This window comes from Amblyraja radiata, chromosome 21 (assembly GCF_010909765.2).
Source record: "Amblyraja radiata isolate CabotCenter1 chromosome 21, sAmbRad1.1.pri, whole genome shotgun sequence".
In the NCBI taxonomy this organism is placed as follows: domain Eukaryota; kingdom Metazoa; phylum Chordata; class Chondrichthyes; order Rajiformes; family Rajidae; genus Amblyraja; species Amblyraja radiata.
The window spans coordinates 5,006,142-5,026,210 of record NC_045976.1 but is presented as its reverse complement, the minus strand read 5'-3'; the positions used below and the strand labels follow the sequence as shown (position 1 = coordinate 5,026,210).

The 20,069-nt window shown below is 47.8% G+C and overlaps 1 protein-coding gene across 3 annotated transcripts in view; it reads left to right on the top strand.

The window, feature by feature from the left end:
- Positions 1-1,551: 1,551 nt before the first annotated feature.
- ntn4 (netrin 4) overlaps positions 1,552-20,069 on the top strand; it is an 86,877-nt gene continuing 68,359 nt past the window's right edge. For all 3 annotated transcript variants that reach the window (XM_033039407.1, XM_033039408.1, XM_033039406.1), the window contains exon 1: positions 1,552-1,786. In XM_033039407.1, coding sequence (XP_032895298.1) covers positions 1,723-1,786 — 64 coding nt within the window. In that variant the 5' untranslated portion in view covers positions 1,552-1,722. The remainder of the gene's footprint in view (positions 1,787-20,069) is intronic.

The following is a 20,069-nucleotide window of genomic DNA, read 5'->3' as shown; positions in this document are numbered from 1 at the left end:
GTCCACTCTCTCAGCTAGAGGGCGATCCCGGAGTGTTTTGGGGGTACTCTGTCTGCGGGGTCCTGTTTGAGGTTCCGCAGGTGGTGGGCGCGGGAGTGTGTGTGTGTGTGTGTGTGTGAGTGTGTGTGTGTGTGTGAGTGTGTGTGTGTGGGTGTGTGGGTGTGTGTGTGTGTGTGTGTGTGTGTGTGTGTGAGTGTGTGCATCGGGCGGGGTAACATTACATTCAAGCTCTCCCCGACACTCTCGCACAACTCCTCGATACAGGGGGGCCAAGCGTAAACAGCCCCAGTCCCCGTCCGCAGGGAAAGGTTCCCAACGCCCCGGGACTCGGGGTCTCAGAGAGGGCAACGTTGGAGCCGCGGGAGAACCGGGACAACGACACGGCAGGGGAGAGAATGAGTGCGACAGCGAGAACGAGAGAGAGCAAGAGTGAGACGGGGAGGGGCAAGGAGCAAGGTACCAGGGAGGGGGGCGCTGCTCAACCCACAGTGAACGGTGGACAGGGAGAGAAGAATCGGCATGCATGATGCAGAGAGAAGACACACACACACGGTCCTCCTCTCCCACTGTGTTCGTTCACACACACAGAATGATCTGTGTCGCTGGCTGGGTTGAGGAGAGAGACGGGGTGGGAGGAGGGAGAGTGGGTGTGAGGGGAGGGGAGGGGGAGAGCGAGTGGAAGATGAGGGGGGGAAGGAGGGTGAGAGAGAAGGGATGGGAGGGAGTTTGAGAGGTAGAGTGAGAGAGGGGAGAGGAGGGGGAGGTGAGAGGTAGGGAGTGTGAAAGGGAAGGGGAGGGATGGTAAGAGAGGGGAAGGAGGGGGCGAGGGATAGATAGAGATGGAGGGGAGAGAGGGAGGGGAGAGAGGGGGAGAGAGTGAGGGGGAGAGGGGGGGAGAGAGATTGAGGGGAGTGGGAGGGGTAGAGGGAGGGGGGGAGAGGAGGGGAGAGAGGGGGAGAGAGTGAAGGGTAACTGGGAAGTAGAGGAGGTTGTGGGAGAGGTAATGCTGAGCGAGAGGGAGGGGGAGAGGGAAGGCGGGCTGAGAGAGAGAGCGTGGGAGGGGGGTGGAGGGAAGGGGAGGGGGTAGACAGAGAGAGCGGATGTGTCAGGCTTCATCAATGCGGGGCGCGGAATTCACGGGATAGTGGGGAGCGGTATATAGGAGGAGGAGTGGGGAGGAGAGGCGACATATGTAGCGGGAGGAGGAGAGAAGTGCAGCGAGAGAGAGAGTGAGAGAGACAGAGAGAGAAGGAGAGAGAGAGGGAGAGAGACAGAGAGAGAGAGGACAGACAGAAAGGCGGAGGGGGGGGGGGGAGAGAGGTCAGGGGAAGAGAGAGGGGAGAGATAAAGGGAGAAGGAGAGAAAGACAGAGAGGGAGTGGAGACAGACAGCGAGAGAGGGGAGAGACAGAAAGAGGGGGTGAGAGAGAGGAGAGAGAGAGAAACAGACAGAGGGGGGAGACAGAAAGAGGGAGGGTGGGACACGGAGAGAGAGAGAGAGAAGGAGAGAGACAGAGAGAGAGAGAGAGAGAGAGAAGGAGAGAGAGGGGGGGAAGGAGGGGGAGCTCGGGGGGAGCGCTGCTGTCCGGGAGCAGTGAGCCAGGGGCCGGCGGCGCTTCCATGGGCAGGGGACGGCGAGACGGAGCAGCCGGGGCCGCGGGCGGCGGGAGAGGCTGAGCCGCCCCCAGTGAGAGTGACCTCCGCCGCCGCCGAGGGAGGGAGGATGAGGCGCCTGTGGCTCGCCGTCTCCGTGCTCCTGTCCCTGGGCGGAGAGTGCAGGCCGGCAGGTAGGTCCCGGGGGATGTAGCCCAGCTACAGGGATGTGTAGATGGGGGGAGAGACGCTGGTCACCACCACAGGTACTATAGCTCCTCTTGTATCCATGTTCACTACAGCGCAGCCCGGAGCCGCTGCTACCCGCTGCCCACTAAGTCATCATATTATGTTATGGCAGCAGGATTAGCTACTCGGCCCATCAAGTCCACCCCACCATTCAATTATCACTGATCTATCCCCCCCTCTCAACCCCATTCTCCTGCCTTCTCCCCATAACCCCTGACTCCCACACTGATCTACAATCTATCAATAGACAATAGACAATACATGCAGGAGTAGGCCATTCGGCCCTTCGAGCCAGCACCGCCATTCAATGTGATCATGGCTGATCATCCCCAATCAGTACCCCGTTCCTGCCTTCTCCCCATATCCCCTGACTCCACTATCTTTAAGAGCCCTATCTAGCTCTCACTTGAAAGCTATCAATCTCTGCCTTTAAAATATCCACTGACTTGTGGCCTCCACAGTCTTCTGTGGCAATGAATTGCACAGATTCACCACCCTCCGACTGAAGAAATTCCTCCTCATCTCCTTTCTAAAGGACCGTCCTTTAATTCTGAGACTGTGTCCTCTGGTCCTAGACTCTCCCACACCGTGGCTGAGCGGCCACCGACTGGTCCAGGGAGCGGACAGAGAGGCTGGTTGTAACAGGGATGGGAGGTGCAACAATAAACTTGGGAGTGCTGGTGCAGGATTCCCAAGAAGTTTGCAAGTGGAATCGGTAGTAAGGAAGGCGAATGCATTGTTACCATTTATTTCGAGAGGGCTGTAATACAAAATGTAATGCTGAAATGCTGGAGTAACTCAGTGGGAAACGCAGTACCTCTGGGGAGAAGGAATGGGTAACATTTCAGGTCCAGACCCTTCCTCAGATGTAATGCTGATGCTTTATAAGGCGCAGGTCATTGTGTATTGCCTTTGGAGTATTGTGAGCAGTTTTTGGGCCCATATTGAAGAGGGTCCAGAGGAGGTTTACGAGAATGATCCCAGGAATGAGTGGGTTAACATACGATGACATTTTGACAGCACAGTGCCTGTACTCGCTGGAGTTTAGAAGGATAGGGGTGGGGGGGGGGGGGGGGGGGGGGGGGACTCATGGAAACTTACAGAATAGTGAAAGGCTTGGATAGAGTGGATGTGGAGAGGATGTTTCCACTAATGCGAGAGTCTAGGACCAGGGGTCACAGCCTCAGAATTAAAGAACATTCCTTCAGGAAGGAGTTGAGGAGGAATTACTTTAGTCAGAGGGTGGTGAATCTGTGGAATTCATTGCCACAGAAGGCTATGGAGGCTAAGTCTGGAGAAGAGTCCCGAGTACCGGTGCTGTCTTTGTGGAGTATGTACGTTCTCCCTGTGACCGCGTGGGTTTTCTCCGGGTGCTCTGGTTTCCTTCCGCACTCTAAAGCCGTACGGGTTTGTAGGTTAAATGGCTTCTGTAAAGATTGCAAATAGTCGCTCGTGTGTGTGTAGGATAGCGCTAGTGTGCGGGGATCGCTGGTCGGTGCGGACTCAGTGGACTGAAATGCCTGTTTCTGCGCTGTATCTCTAAACTAAACTACAAGTATAAGCAGCAGGTTGCCTAACCCCAGTGAGTTCAGTATTGAAGAAATGGAGTTCACCGTGGGGAAGTGTAAGCGCGGAGTGGACGGGTCAGAAAAATAATTCACAAATTCAATGTACCGATAGCCAATGTAAGAATATAAAACTATATACATGTTCAGTAAAATCCCATTTGGATTCATGTCTTTAATTCCTGGCATTGCAGTTTAGGATGTTATCAGCTGTGGATGGATGTAGTGCAGTTTCACTGGAATAATATCTAAGTTAAGAGTCAAAATGTGTTGACTATTGCATGGACACAGTGTTTATGTGTGGAAGATCGGTGGCGACTAAATGAGGCATTTAAGATCATTAAATTGGCTCGGGCCAAACTCTGAACATTAATAATAATAATAATAATAATAATAAACTTTATTACGGACTCGAGGTCCAGACAAGGGGCAACATTCCATAAAAATGCATTACATATTAAAAAATATCTTAAAGTACATATAAAATCTTAGTATATCACTTATAAAAGCATCATAAATTATATTTAAAAATAACACAATACATGAGTTAAAAATCCAGATTAAAAGAATGATCATAGGAGCAGGGAGGTTCTACTGCAGTTGTACAGGGTCTTGGTGAGACCACACCTGGAGTATTGCGTACAGTTTTGGTCTCCTAATCTGAGGAAAGACATTCTTGCCATAGAGGGAGTACAGAGAAGGTTCACCAGACTGATTTCTGGGATGTCAGGACTTTCATATGAAGAAAGACTGGAAAGACTCAGCTTGTACTCGCTAGAATTTAGAAGATTGAGGGGGGATCTTATAGAAACTTACAATATTCTTAAGAGGTTGGACAGGCTAGATGCAGGAAGATTGTTCCCGATGTTGGGGAAGTCCAGAACAAGGGATCACAGTTTAAGGATAAGGGGGAAATCTTTTAGGACCGAGATGAGAAAAGCATTTTTCACACAGAGAGTAGTGAATCTCTGGAATTCTCTGCCACAGAAGGTAGTTGAGGCCAGTTCATTGGCTATATTTAAGAGGGAGTTAGATGTGGCCCTTGTGGCTAAAGGGATCAGGGGGTATGGAGAGAAGGCAGGTACAGGATACTGAGTTGGATGATCAGCCATGATCATATTGAATGGAGGTGCAGGCTCGAAGGGCCGAATGGCCTACTCCTGCACCTATTTTCTATGTTTCTATGTTTCTATCAATGTCCTACAACGAGACAACAATACCAGTGTCTCCACAGCTGGGATTTGTAGCGTGTCGTGCTAGCCCTTATGTTTGACAAGGTCACAATAATTACATTTTTAGAGTCATTTATCCTGCAAATTAATTTATACATGTGATTTCTTAGGATAGCTATTAATAGCCCATTATCTGCTATTTGCACTTCATCAGTTTATTTACTCATGTGTGTATATATTTATATAATGGTATATGGACACACTGATCTGTTTTGTAGTCAATGCCTACTATGTTCTGTTGTGCTGAAGCAAAGCAAGAATTTAATTGTCCTATCAGGGACACATGACAATAAACTATCTTGAATCTTGAAAAGCCATGGGCTAGAGAGGGAACTGTTCCAGTGGAGAGGGCCCAGCAGTCTTTTCAGTTTATGGTTGTCACATGTTACAGGTTTATGACTGTCACCGAGGTATAGTGAAAGGTTTTGTTTTGCATGTTATCCAACAATACCTAATTAAAGGTGACACAGCGGTACAGTTGCTGCCTCACAGCGCCAGAGACCCGGGTTCGATCCTGACCGCAGGAGATGACTGTTCTCCCCGTGACCTGCGTGGGTTTCCCCCGGGTGCTCCGGTTTCCTCCCACTCTCCAAAGACGTACAGGTTTGTCGGTTAATTGGCTTCGGTAAAGATTGTAAATTGTCCCTAGTTTGTGTAGGAATGTGTTAGTGTACGGGGTTCGCTGGTCGGCACGGACTCGGTGGGCTGAAGGGCCTGTTTCTTCACCGTATCCCTAAACTAAAAGAAATCAGGTAAATTCAATCGCACCAAACTCAAGCACAATAGACGGAAAGAAGGGATAGATACAGGGAGCAGAATGTAGTTTACAACATTGGAGCATAAGACTCTGGGTTTTTTTGTTTTAGATTTAGAGATACAGCATGGAAACGGGCCCTTCAGCCCATCGAGTCCACGCTGACCATTGATCACCCTCACACTAGTTCTGTGTCGTACACAATGTACAGAAGCCAACTAACCTACAAACCTGCACGTCTTTGAAATGTGGGAGGAAAGCGGAGCACCCGGAGAGAGCACACGCGTTCACAGGGAGAACGTACAAACTCCTCACAGACAGCAGCCAAGGTCAGGATGGAACCCAGGTCTCTGGCACAGGTCCCTTCTTCAGACTGAAAGAGCTTTGATTTTATAGAGCGGGAAAGATCTTTGATTTTTTTGGCTACTTTCCTAAGGCAGCGTGAAGTGTAGATAGAGTCAATGGCGGGAAGTATGGTCTGTGTGTGATGGTCTGGGCTTCATCCACAACTCTGTGCGATTTCTTGCAGTCTTGGGTAGAGCTGTTCCCGAACCAAACTGTGAGGCAACCCGGCAGTATGCTTCCTATGATGCATCTGTACAAGTTGGTAAGAGGCACAGGATTTGGACATTTATCATGCTAAGTTTCCTCAGTCTCCTGAGGCAGTAGAGGCGTATGTGTCGCTGCACATAGACAATAGGTGCAGGAGTAGGCTATTCGGCCCTCCGAGCCTGCACCGACATTCAATATGATCATGGCTGATCATCCAACTCAGTATCCTGTACCCGCCTTCTCTCCCTTTAGCCACAAGGGCCACATCTAACTCCCTCTTAAATATAGCCAATGAACTGGCCTCAACTACTTCTGTGGCAGAGAATTCCAGAGATTCACCACTAAAAGACTTCGGTCCTAAAAGACTTCCCCCTCGGTCCTAAAAGACTTCCCCCTTATCCTTAAACAGTGACCCCTTGTTCTGGACTTCCCCAACATCGGGAATAATCTGTTCAAAAGGGAACTGCAGATGATGGAATATCGAAGGTCTGAAGAAGGGTTTCGGCCCGAAACGTCGCCTATTTCCTTCGCTCCATAGATGCTGCTGCACCCGCTGAGTTCCTCCAGCAATTTTGTGTACCATCGGGAATAATCTTCCTGCATCTAGCCTGTCCAACCCCTTAGTTGGTCCATGACAGATCATTGGTAATATTTCTGCAAAGTAACTTGAAGCTCTCAACCATTTCTACGTCAGCACCATTGATGCTGATTGAGGCAAGTACTCCAGCACGCTTACTGAAGTTGATAACTAGTTCTTCATCTTGCTGACATTGAGGGAGAGATTGTTATCCTGACACCATGTTATTAAATTCTCCATCTCCTAGAGTACCTCCAAGTCTTAGCCAAACATTAGACTAGGGTTGGACACAAAATGCTGGAGTAACTCAGAGGGTCACGCAGCATCTCTGGAGAAAAGGAATGGCTCTTCTTCTTCTTCTTGCCTATGGCGTGCACAGCCTAAAGTTGTAGGACCACTCATTCTATTTGATCTTATTTGATTGTGCACGCCGGGTTGATTGCATTCGTCGAAACAGGGCAGAGCACGTGAAGGTTGCAATCTTCCACCCCAGGAATGGGTGATGTTTCGGGTCGAGACCCCTCTTCAGACTGAGAGTCACGGGGGGAGGGAAACTAGAGGTATGAAAAGGTTCAGAACAATTCAGAGCCGGCACCGATGACCAAGGAAAGGTGGAGCCCACATTGGCCCAGGAAGAGGGGTCTCGACCCGAAACATCGCCCATTCCTTCTCTCCGGAGATGCTGCCTGTCCCGCTGAGTTACTCCAGCATTTTGTGTCTATGATTCAGTGTAGGCTGGGGAAGAGGTGATAACAAAGCATTTGATAAGGTCCCACACAGGAGATTAGTGTGCAAAATTAGAGCGCATGGTATTGGGGGTAGGATATTGACATAGATAGAGAATTGGTTGGCAGACAGGAAACAAAGAGTAGGAATAAACGGGTCCCTGTCAGAATGACAGGCAGTGGCGAGTGGAATGCCGCAAGGCTCGGTGCTGGGGCCGCAACTATTTACAATATATATTAATGATTTAGATGATGGGATTAAAAGTAACATTAGCAAATTTGCAGATGACACAAAGCTGGATGGTAGTGTGATAAGGATGCTAGGAGGTTGCAGTGTGTTTTGGACAGGTTGAGTGAGTGGGCAGATGCACGGCAGATGCAGTTTAATGTAGATAAATGTGAGGTTATCCACTTTGGTGGCAAGAACAAGGAGGCAGATTATTATTATATTATATATTATATTAATAATATAATATATTATATCTGAATTAGGATTAGGAAAAAGGGAAGTGCAACGAGACCTGGAGCCCTTGTACATCAGTCACTGAAAGTAAACATGCAGGTACAGCAGGCAGTGAGGAAAGCTAATGGCATGTTAGCCTGCATAATGAGAGGATTTGAGGATATGAGTAAAGAGATCCTTCTGCAGATGTACAGGGCCTTTGTGAGACCACATCTGGAGTATGGTGTGCAGTTTTGGTCTTGTAAATAGAGGAAGGACATCCTTGCTATTGAGGCAGTGCAGCGTAGGTTCACGAGGTTAATCCCTGGGATGGCGGGACTGTCATATGAGGAAAGGTTGGAAAGACTGGGCTTGTTTTCACTGGAATTTAGAAGGATGAGAGGGTATCTTAAAGAAACCTATAAAATTATAAAAGGACTGGACAAGCTAGATGCAGGAAAATGTTTCCAATGTTGGGGGAGTCTAGAACCAGGGATCACAGTCTAAGAATAAAGGGGAGGCCATTTAAAACTGAGGTGAGAAAAAACCGCTCTCACCCAGAGAGCTGTGAATTTGTGGAATTCCCTGCAGAAGGTAGTAGAGGCCAATTCACTGGATGAATTTAAAAGAGAGTTAGATAGAGCTCTAGGGGCTAGCGGAATGAAGGAATATGGGGAGAAGGCAGGCACGGGTTACTGATTGTGGATGATCAGCCATGATCACAATGAATGGCGGTGCTGGCTCGTAGGGCCAAATGGCCTCCTCCTGCACCTATTGTCTATGTTTCTGTTTCTAAAGGGATATATGGATGCAAACGGTGGAACTGGCAGTGTGACTAGGGTGGGGAGGAGCAGAGAGAGAGGGAATGCAAACGTTACGCTGGTCTGAGTGATGTCACGAAGCATCACGTCACAGGAAGGATGAAGGGAATTTGGAAATTTATCGTGAGATCTTCTGTGGCCAGGGATCAGATGAAAGCTTTAAAACTGAGATTGATAGACTACTTTGGGCACTTTGTTGTAACTTGTGTGGGTGATGCTAGATTGGCCACAAGTGTTGCCCATTGCTGAGAAAGCAGTGAGCTGCCTTCATGAACTGCTCCAATCTGCAGGACGAGATTTGGACGTAAAATGGACGGAGAGAACTAAGATATTGGCCGGGCACCATCTAATTCAATGTTATGATGCCTGTGAAGGACAAAATGGCCTACTTCCGCTCTGAACACGGGCAACAAATTGGCCGATGATGTAGAGTAGGTAATGTGTAGAATATGGAACAACTGTATAGTGTGGTGATAAACTGGCCAGCAGGTTGCAACTTTAACAATAACTGAAAAGTTAATCATTTGACTAGGTACAACAAATTGGTCATAAAGTCGCACTGTGTGGCAGAGCGGCACGATGGCGCAGCGGTAGAGTTGCTGCCCTACAGCACCAGGGACCCGGGTTCGATCCTGACTACAGGTGCTGTCTGTACGGAGTTTAACGTTCTCCCCGTGACTGCCTGGGTTTTCTCCGAGATCTTTGGTTTCCTCCCACACTCCAAAGACGTACAGGTTTTGTAGGTTAATTGACTTGGTATAAAAGTAAATTGGCCCTAGTGTGTGTAGGATAGTGTCAGTGTGCGGGGATCGCTGGTCGGTGCGGACTCAGTGGGCCGAAGGGCCTGTTCCACGCTGTATCTCTAAACTAAACTATCCCTCCGTCTCCTGCACTCCAAGGAATAAAGTCCTAGCCTGCCAATCTTTTCCGATAGATCAGGGACTCGAGTCCTGGCAACCTTCTCGGAATTATAGTCTGCAATCTTTCCATCTTAATGGCATCTTTCCCGTAGCAGGGTGACCAAAACTGAAAACAATGCACTCAGTACACCAACATTGTGTACAACTAATGTCCCAACTTCTACATTCATTTCCCAGACTGATGAAGGCCAGCGGGCCAAAAGGCTTCGTCATCACCCTATCTACCTGCCATGCCACTGTCAGGAAACAATGAACTTGTACTCCTGGATTCCTCTGTTATAGTCATAGAGTGATACAGTGTGGAGACAGGCCCTTCGGCCCAACTTGCCCACGCCGGCCAACATGTCCCAGCTCGTTCCACCTGCCCGCTTTTGGTCCACATCTCTTCAAATCTGAGGAAAGGCATTCCTAATCTGAGGAAAGACATTCTTGCCATAGAGGGAGTACAGAGAAGGTTCACCAGACTGATTCCTGGGATGGCAGGACTTTCATATGGAGAAAGACGGGATAGACTCGGCTTGTACACGCTAGAATTTAGAAGATTGAGGGGGGATCTTATAGAAACGTACAACATTTTTAAGGGGTTGGACAGGCTAGATGCAGGAAGATTATTCCCAATGTTGGGGAAGTCCAGAACAAGGGGTCACAGTTTAAGGATAAGGGGGAAGTCTTTTAGGACCGAGATGAGAAAATCATTTTTTACACAGAGAGTGGTGAATCTGTGGAATTCTCTGCCACAGAAGGTAGTTGAGGCCAGTTCATTGGCTATATTTAAGAGGGAGTTAGATGTGGCCCTTGTGGCTAAAGGGATCAGAGGGTATGGAGAGAAGGCAGGTACAGGATACTGAGTTGGATGATCAGCCATGATCATATTGAATGGCGGTGCAGGCTCGAAGGGCCGAATGGCCTACTCCTGCACCTATTTTCTATGTTTCTAAGTTTCAAACCTGTCCTATCCATGTACCTGTTTAAATGTTTCTTAAATGTCCCTGCCTCAACTACCTCCTCTGACAGCTTGTTCCATACACCCACCACCCTTTGTGTGAAAAACATCCCCCTCAGATTCCTGTTAACTCTTTTCCCCTTCACCTTAAATCTATGTCCTCCAGTTCTCAATTCACCTACTCTGGGCAAAAAACTTTGTGGGTCTACCTGATCTATTATGATTTTGTACACCTCTATAAGATCACCCCGCATCCTCCTGTGCTCCAAGGAATAGAGTCCCAGCCTACACAAGCTCTCCCTATAGCTGAGACCTTCTGGTCCCGGCAACATCCTCGTAAATCTTCTCTGCACCCTTTCCAGCTTGACAACATTTTTCCTATAACACGGTGCCTAGAACTGAACACAATACTCTAAATGCGGCCTCACCGACGTCTTATACAACTGCAACATGACCTCCCAACCTACTGCATCCGCTGCTCTAGATGTCAGCTGATTTACATCGGGGAGACTAAGCGGAGGTTGGACGATCGTTTCGCCGAACACCTCCGCTCAGTCCGCAATAACCTACCTGAACTCCCGGTGGCTCAGCACTTCAACTCCCCCTCCCATTCCCAATCCGACCTCCCTGTCCTGGGTCTCCTCCATTGCGGAACACCGGAAATTGGAGGAACAGCACCTCATATTCCGCCTGGGTAGGTTGCGTCCGGATGGCATGAACATTGAATTCTCCCAATTTTGCTAGCCCTTGCTGTCTCCTCCCCTTCCTTAACCCTCGAGCTGTCTCCTCCCATCCTCCCATCCCCCCGCCCTCGGGCTCCTCCTCCTCCCTTTTTCCTTCCTTCTCCCTTCCACCCCCCATCAGTCTGAAGAAGGGTTTCGGCCCGAAACGTCACCTATTTCCATCGCTCCATAGATGCTGCTGCACCTGCTGAGTTTCTCCAGCATTTTTGCGTACCTTCGATTTTCCAGCATCTGCAGTTCCTTCTTGAACACAATCTACAGATCCCTGTGTTCTGGTCAATCACAGTAACTGCTCCAACATGACATGCATGCGGTGTACATTGAGTGTGTAATTGGTGATTTAGGGAGTAATTACATTTAAATGATTTATTTGCTTAATTAAGTTCTACTGTTAGGTTTATTTAACCTTGTAGTTTTTCATTTGGAGTAGTAAGCAAGTAGTAACAAGTTGTGAGCAAGTTGTCGGCTAGAACAGGTTAATTGAATTTTTTCTGACCTTGAAGTTGATCTAGTGATTTCAAGAATATAAGTCTGTGTGTTCTGAAGTTTAGCACTGTGTGCAGTGTCGATGGAATTTGAATTTGTTTTTTTTTAGAGATACAGCGCGGAAACAGGTCACTTCGGCTCACCGAGTCCGCGCCGACCAGCGATCCCCGCACACTAACACTACCCTACACACACAAGGGACAATTTACAATTTTTACCATAGCCTATCAACCTACAAACCTGTACATCTTTGGAGTGTGCGAGGAATGCGGAGCACCCGGGGAAAACCCACGCATGTCACGGGGAGAACGTGCAAACTCCGTACAGTCATCTCCTGCGGTCAGGATGGAACCCGGGTCTCTGGCGCTGTAAGGCAGCAACACTACCGCTGTGCCACCTCGCTGCTCCAAGAAAAAGTCAAAGACCTAAGTACATTATTGATCATTCAAGAGGGACAGGAGAGCATTAGCACAATGAGGCAGGTGTAAGGATCCAGAAGGTACTGTTGGAGAAACCTTTATCCTGGCACTTCTCCAACCACTGTAAGAGATTCAGTGTGGGAAGGAACTGGAGATGTTGGTTTTACACTGAAGATAGACACAAAATGCTGGAGTGACTCAGCGGGACAGGCAGCATCTCTGGAGAAAAGGAACAGGTGATGTTTCGGGTCAAAACCCTTCTTATGAAATCCTTCTTCAATCTGAAGAAGGGTCTCGACCTGAAACGTCACCTATTCCTTCTCTCCAGAGATGCTGCCTGACCCGCTGAGTTACTCCAGCATTTTGTGCCTATCTTGGGTGTAAACCAGCATCTGCAGTTCCTTCCTACACTGAAGCTGTATGGGTGTGGGCATGAGGATAGATGGTCTTCTTTGTAGTTGCATGTGTGAGTCTCATAGACTTTGTTACCTGCCCAGTGCCGCGGTTTAGGATATCTCCCGGAGGTTGCAGAGTGAACATTGTGGAGGGCAAGACCCACATGTCATGGTCCAGGGGGCAATAAAGAACATAGATAGGACCCAAAGAAGGAAGTTCAGTGTCCGGAATATGCACAGACAGGGATTAAGTTAGAAAGAGAAATGGTGTGGGCATGTTGGGCCAAAGGGCCTGTGTCCACACAGTTTGAGTGATTCTGGGCAGAAAGGTAATAATATATGCATCACTCCCTGTGCAAAATGCCATTGGATTAATGAGATTGGATAGCTCAATATGTTTAGTTTAGTTTAGTTTGATTTAGATTAGCAGTACGGAAACAGGCCCTTCGGCCCACTGAGTCCACACCGTCCAGCGATCCCCGCACACTTACACTTCCCTACATACACCATTTTTTAAAACATTTATACCAAGCCAATTAACCTACAAACCTGTACGTCTTTGGAGTGTGGGAGGAAACCGAAGTTCCGGAGAAAACCCACGTGGGTCACGGGGAGAACGTACAAACTCCGTACAGACAGCACCCGTGGTCAGGATGGAACCCGGGTCTCTGGTGCTGTAGGGCAGCAACTCTGCCACTGCGCCACCGTGACGCCCAAAGACAGTGTTTTAAAACAATGTGGGAGCAATAGGGGCTTAGCACTAACTAAACTAAACTAACTAAAGAGGAAGGTACACAAAAATGCTGGAGAAACTCAGCGGGTGCAGCAGCATCTATGGAGCAAAGGAAATAGGCAACGTTTCGGGCCGAAACTCTTCTTCAGACTAAAGAGGAAGCTGTTTTTCTGGGAGCAGGCTTCATTGGAATTGGGATGGGACCAGAAACATAGAAAATGGGTGCAGGAGGAGGCGATTCGGCCCTTCGAGCCAGCACCGTCATTCATTGTGATCATGGCTGATCATCCCCAATCAATAACCCGTGCCTGCCTTCTCCCCATATCCCTTGATTCCACCAGCCCCTAGAGCTCTGGGTGGAGTGTTTTGATGAAGGAGACGTTTAGAAAGTTGGAGACAAATCACAAGGTGTTGGTACGGGGCAATAAAATGGGCAATGGTAACCAGAGAGTGAGAGGAAATGATGAAACACACAAACACCGGAGTACCACTCGATTAATTGAAGAAAGAGAAAATGGACAAAGCTGAGGCTCTGTATCTGAAGGTATGCAGCAGCATTCACAGCCAGGTAAATAAACTGAAGTAGACTAAATGGGTATTATCTAATAGTCTGTTGCAAAGTGATCAAGGTGACTGATAATATAAATGCAATTAAGGCAGTAGAGGGGAAGGACATTCGCTTACAATATGTCACACAAGTGCCTCAACTTGCACCAGGGAGCCATGGATAGTAGACAAATGTCCTGGAGAAACTCAGCAGGTACAGCAGCATCTACGGAGCGAAGGAAATAGGCAACGTTTCGGGCCAAAACCCTTCTTCAGACTCTTCTTCAGACTTTCTTCAGACCCTTCTTCTTCTCCATGGATAGGACAGGTTTGGAGGGATATGGACCAAATGCGGGCAGGTGAGACTAGTGTAGCTGGGACACGTTGGCCGGCGTGGGCAAGTTGGGCCGAAGGGCCTGTTTCCACGCTGTATCACTCTATGACCCAGATTTGGTTGTGGCCTCCAGTGCTGTCGGGCTGGAGCTTGCAAATTGTTACATGGACACAAAAAGTTGTATTAACTCAGGCAGCATCTGTGGAGAAGAGGAATAGGTGACGTTTCTGGCCGTATGTCGTGTGGATGTCCCCTGGTTGCTCCGGTTCCTCCTCTGACATCCCAAAGAGAATGCTGGTTGGTGGGTTAATTGACTGCTATAAACTACCCCTAATGTAAATGTTGGTGGCAGGAGCAATGTTTTTCCTTGGGCTGGAGTTTTAATGGGGATGTAAGAGGAAAAATAGTGTTTTTGCAGAAGGGTTCTTAATGGTGAATATATACATGGTGTGATGAAGGGTATGTTTTCACACTAAATGACTCAAAATTAAAGCAGTTTTTGACTTGAGTATTAAATTGCAAGAGTCAGAAAATATTGGTGGAAGTTTTCAACCACTACTTGTAAGGGCGGGGAGAGCACAAGGATATTACAGTGTAGGAAGGAACTGCCGAAGCTGGTTTACACCGAAGATAGACACAAAATACTGGAGTAACTCAGCGGGCCAGGCAGCATCACTGGAGAAAAGGAATAGATGGCGTTTCCGGTCAAGACCCTTCTTCGGACTCCAAGGCTAAGACAGCCATTGTGGGGGGCAAGATGGGGCTCGTCAGCCTGGGAAGGCAGTCCATCTAGGAGAGGGAAAACCCTGATTTAAAACCTCCACTGCCCTGTGGCCATATCCAGTCACGGAAAAGGCTCCTGGAGTAAACCTCAAGAAAATCCGGAGTCGGAGCCCCTAAGGCAGTTTGTCGTTGTCTACAACCTCGCTCTGGCAGCTCCTGCGACGGCGCTGGTGCCAAACTGTAACGGCCCTGCTGTTCCTTTGGACCGATCAAGGACGTGGAGAGGGGGGACGTGCTGTCTGTCCTCCATATGACATGGCCCAGGCTTGCATCCGACCACACATCACCTGCAAACCTACACCTACAAACTGGAGAGGACACTCCAGCTTGGCCTGCGGCGTCGACACGACACGCGGAGCAACGGTCACCGGTTATAAGTCATCGATAGATTGGCGTAAAGCGAGGCGCCAGAGGTTGCTCCCGATGGTGGGAGGAATCTTCGGATCTCACTGGACAGCTACCGCCCGCCTCAAGCTGGGCAGTCCCCAGCCAATAAGGTGCCGTCCCATCACGGACTGCTATCCTCACTGGGTGGACGGGGATTAGGAACCATCCCAACAGCAGATCGCATCCTTCGCACCTACCAACAAAAGAACACATTAAAAGAGACCAGCTCTAAAACTGGGAACTAGGAATGTCCGGCCTCTCTGAAAACCTACAGGACATCAGCGATTGCAGGAAAACAGCTGTTATAAACGACGAGCTCAAGAGACGCAACGTAGACACAGCCACCTTTCAGGAAACAAGGCTGGCAGACTCGGGCACACAGAAGGAGATGGAGTACACGGTTTACTGGCAGGGGAAGGACTCTGGCAAGCCCAGTGAGCACGGAGTAGGCTTCACAGTAAGGACCAGCCTGCTGAACATGGTGGCACCAGGCAGTAATGGCTCAGAGCGACTCCTGACTCTCTGTCTCCACACCACCGCAGGCTCAGTCACCCTTGTCAGCGTGTTTGCCCTCGACACTGTCTTCCACATCAGGCACAAAGGACGAGTTCTATGACAAACTCGCATCTATCATCTGCAGCATCCCCAGCAAGGAAGAACTTGTTCTCCTGGGTGATTTCAACGCCAGAGTGGGCGCAGACCGTGAATCATGGTCTTCCTGCCTTGGACAAAATGAAAGAATGGACAGCGACTGCTTGAGCTGTGACCTTACCATGACCCGTGCATCTCCAACTCGTACTCCCTGTGGCAGGGAATTCCACAAATTGACAACTCTCTGGGTGAAAACATTTTTTTTTTTCATTTTTTTTTTAGATAAGATGATTGATCAGTCTGATGAAGGGTCTCGACCCGAAACGTCACCTATTCCTTTTCTGCAGAGATGTTGCCTGATCCGCAGAGTTCTTCCAGCATTTAGTGTCGATCAGACGATCAGCCATCTCATCTGAAACGTCATCTGTCCATTTTCCTCCACATATTCTACCTGACCCGCCAACATCCTCCAGCACTGGTTGCTTGAATTTACAACTGGTGATTCTCTACATGAATAGGCCGAGGATTCAAATGCAGAGCAGTTTAAATCTAATTTTGTGCAAGCAGAAAGGGTTGATTAATAATCTTAAAGTGAAGTGACTTTTAGAGAAGAGTTATTATAATGGGACTGTCAAATTCTATCGTGTTATAATAACTCTTCCCTGAGGAGGTTTTAGATTGAAAAAGATTTAGTTCAATCTAAAACCAGGGCCTAAATGTAAACACAGCAAATTATAAATGTATGAGAGGAGATGGCAACAGGAGGCTGTAAAATAATATTAAAAGCTTTGGCAGTGAACATGCAGTAGGTAATATTTAACAAATAACAGCTAGTTTACAACATACATGTAGCCTCTAAAGGCACACAAGCTCAACAGAACAAGTGATACAGCCATGGCTAACACAAGTGAAACTTAGTAGAGTCATAGAGTGGTACATTGTGGAAACAGGCCCTTTAGCCCAACTTGCCCACACCGGCCAACATGTCCCATCTACACTAGTCCCACCTGTCTGCGTTTGACCCATATCCCCCCAAATCTGTCCTATCCATGTACCTGTCTAATTGTTTCCTAAACATTGCAATAGTCCCTGATTCAACAACCTCCATCCCTGAAACATATAAGATTGTTAAGGGTTTGGGCACGCTAGAGGCAGGAAACATGTTCCCGATGTTGGGGGAGTCCAGAACCAGGGGCCACGGTTTAAGAATAAGGAGTAAGCCATTTAGAACGGAGACGAGGAAACACTTTTTCTCACAGAGAGTTGTGAGTCTGTGGAATTCTCTGCCTCAGAGGGTGGTGGAGGCAGGTTCTCTGGATGCTTTCAAGAGAGTTAGATAGGGCTCTTAAAAATAGCGGAGTCAAGGGATATGGGGAGAAGGCAGGAACGAGGTACTGATTGGGGATGATCAGCCATGATCACATTGAATGGTGGTGCTGGCTCGAAGGGCCGAATGGCCTACTCCTGCACCTATTGTCTATTGTCCATTGGCAGCTCATTCCATACACCCACCACCCTTTGTGTGAAAAAGTTACCCCTCAGATTCCTATAGAATCTTTCCCCCCTCACCTTAAACCTATGCCCCCTGATTCTCAATTCCTGCATTTTGGGCAAGAGGACTCATGCCCTCTTGATCTATGCTTCTCAGGATTTTATACACCTCTATAAGATCACCCCTCATCCTCCTGCGCTCCAAGGAATAGAGTCCTAGCCTACTCAACCTCTCTCTATAGCTCACACCCTCTAGTCCTGATAACATCCTCGGAAATTTTCCCTGTACCTTTTCCAACTTAACATCATTCCATCAACAGGTGCCAAGAACTGAACGCAATACTCTAAATGCGGCCTCACCAATGTCTTGTACAACTGCAACATGAACTCCCAACTTCTACACTCTATACTGTGACTGATGTAGTCCAATGTGTCCAAAGCCTTTTTTTTAACCTCCCTACCTACTGAGATGCCACCTTCAAAGGGCTACCTGTGATTTATCGCAGTCGCTGCCTCAAAAAGGCTGGCAGTATCATCAAAGACCCACACCATCCTGGCCACACACTCATCTCCCTGCTACCTCCAGGTAGAAGGTACAGGAGCCTGAAGACTGCAACAACCAGGTTCAGGAATAGCTACTTCCCCACAGCCATCAGGCTATTAAACCTGGCTCGGACAAAACTTTGATTATTAATAACCAATTATCTGTTATTTGCACTTAATCAGTTTATTTATTCATGTGTGTATATATTTATATTATAGTATATGGACACATTGATCTGTTTTGTAGTAAATGCCTACTATGTTCTGTGTGCTGAAGCAAAGCGAGAATTTCATTGTCCTATCGGACACATGACAATAAACTCTCTTGAACTTGAACTTGAACTTGATGCCAACTTCAAGGGGTTACCTGAGATTCCAACTTCAAGGATTCTAGTATTAGAACAGAGAAAAAAGTATTCTCTGGAGTTTAGAAAAATGAGAGATATTCTCATTAAGGACACTAAGTATAAGAGTGCAGGAAGGAACTGCAGATGCTGGTTTTAACCGAAGATAGCTGGAGTAACTGGAGTAACTCAGCAGTAACTGGAAAGCTGGAGAAACTCAGCAGGTCAGGCAGCATCTCTGGAGAGAAGGAATAGGTGATATTTCGGGTTGCAACATATCTACAGATACATAAAGAAAATCCAAAACGTCACCTAGTCCTTCTCTCCAGACATGCTGCCTGGCCCTCTGAGTTACTCCAGCATTTTGTGTCTATCTTCATTAATATAAAGCGTCAGGAAGTCGTGCTGCAGGTATATAAAACTTTGTTCAAGAAGGAACTGCAGATGCTGGAAAATCGAAGGTAGACGAAACGTTGCCTATTTCCTTCGCTCTATAACTGCTGCCGCACCCGCTGAGTTTCTCCAGCAATATTGTATAAAAGTTTGTTTCGGGCACATTTTGTGTATTGTGTGAAGCTCTAGTGGTAACGCTATAGGAAGGATGCGGGGGCTTTGGAGAAGGTGCAGAAGAGCTTTGCCAGGATGTTGCCTGGATTACAGGGTATTAGTTACAAGATGACATTGAACAGACTTGTGTTGTTTTGTCTGGATCAAACTGGTAGAAGGATATAAAATCATGAGAGGCATTGATAGAGTAGTCAATGTTTTTTTCCCCAGAGTGGAAGCCAAATAATAGCTGGCATATATTTAAAGTGAGAAGGGAACTGTGTAAAGATATGGACAGCACGGTGGCACAGCTGTAGAGTTGCTGCCTCACAGCGCCAGAGACCCAGGTTGCATCCTGACTGCGGGTACTTGTTTGTACGTTCCCCCCGTGACCTGCGTGGGTTTTCTCCGGGTGCTCCGGTTTCCTCCCATAGAAACATAGAAAATAGGTGCAGGAGTAGGCCATTCGGCTCTTTGAGCCTGCACCGCCATTCAATAAGATCATGGCTGATCATCCAACTCAGTATCCTGTACCTGCCTTCTCTCCATACCCCCTGATCCCTTTAGCCACAAGGGCCACATCTAACTCCCTCTTAAAAAAAGCCAATTAACTGGCCTCAACTACCTTCTGTGGCGGAGAGTTCCAGAGATTCACCACTCTCTGTGTGAAAAATGTCTTTCTCATCTCGGTCCTAAAGGATTTCCCCTTTATCCTTAAACTGTGACCCCTTGTCCTGGACTTCCCCAACATCGGGAACAATCTTCCTGCATCTAGCCTGTCCAACCCCTTAAGAATTTTGTACGTTTCTATAAGATCCCCCCTCAATCTTCTAAATTCTAGCGAGTACAAGCCGAGTCTATCCAGTCTTTCTTCATATGAAAGTCCTGACATCCCAGGAATCCCAGGAACCTGACATCCCACACTCCAAAGACGTACAGTGGGACGAGTGTGTGTGGGACAGTGTTAGTGTGCGGGGATCGCTGGTCGGCGCGGACTTGGTGGGCCGAAGGGCCTGTTTCCGCGCTGTATCGCTTGACTAAACTAAACTGAAACGTGGGGCAAGAATTTATCGTAGCACAGAGGGTGCTGGAAGATGCAGCCTGGCGAAGTGGTGGAAACAAAACCAATAACGATGTCCATGAGACATTAAGACAGAGGCATGAATAGGAAACTTTATCAACTATAGTATAATAACTGGGAAAAAATTAATATTAAAATTTTGGAAAGATCCTATAACCCCCAAAATCAAAATGTGGATTATGGAAATGTTGGAGACCTTACATTTGGAAAGAGCTAGACTTGTCTTAATGGACAAACAAGAACTTTTTGTCCATTTATTGACTATTTGAAGGGGT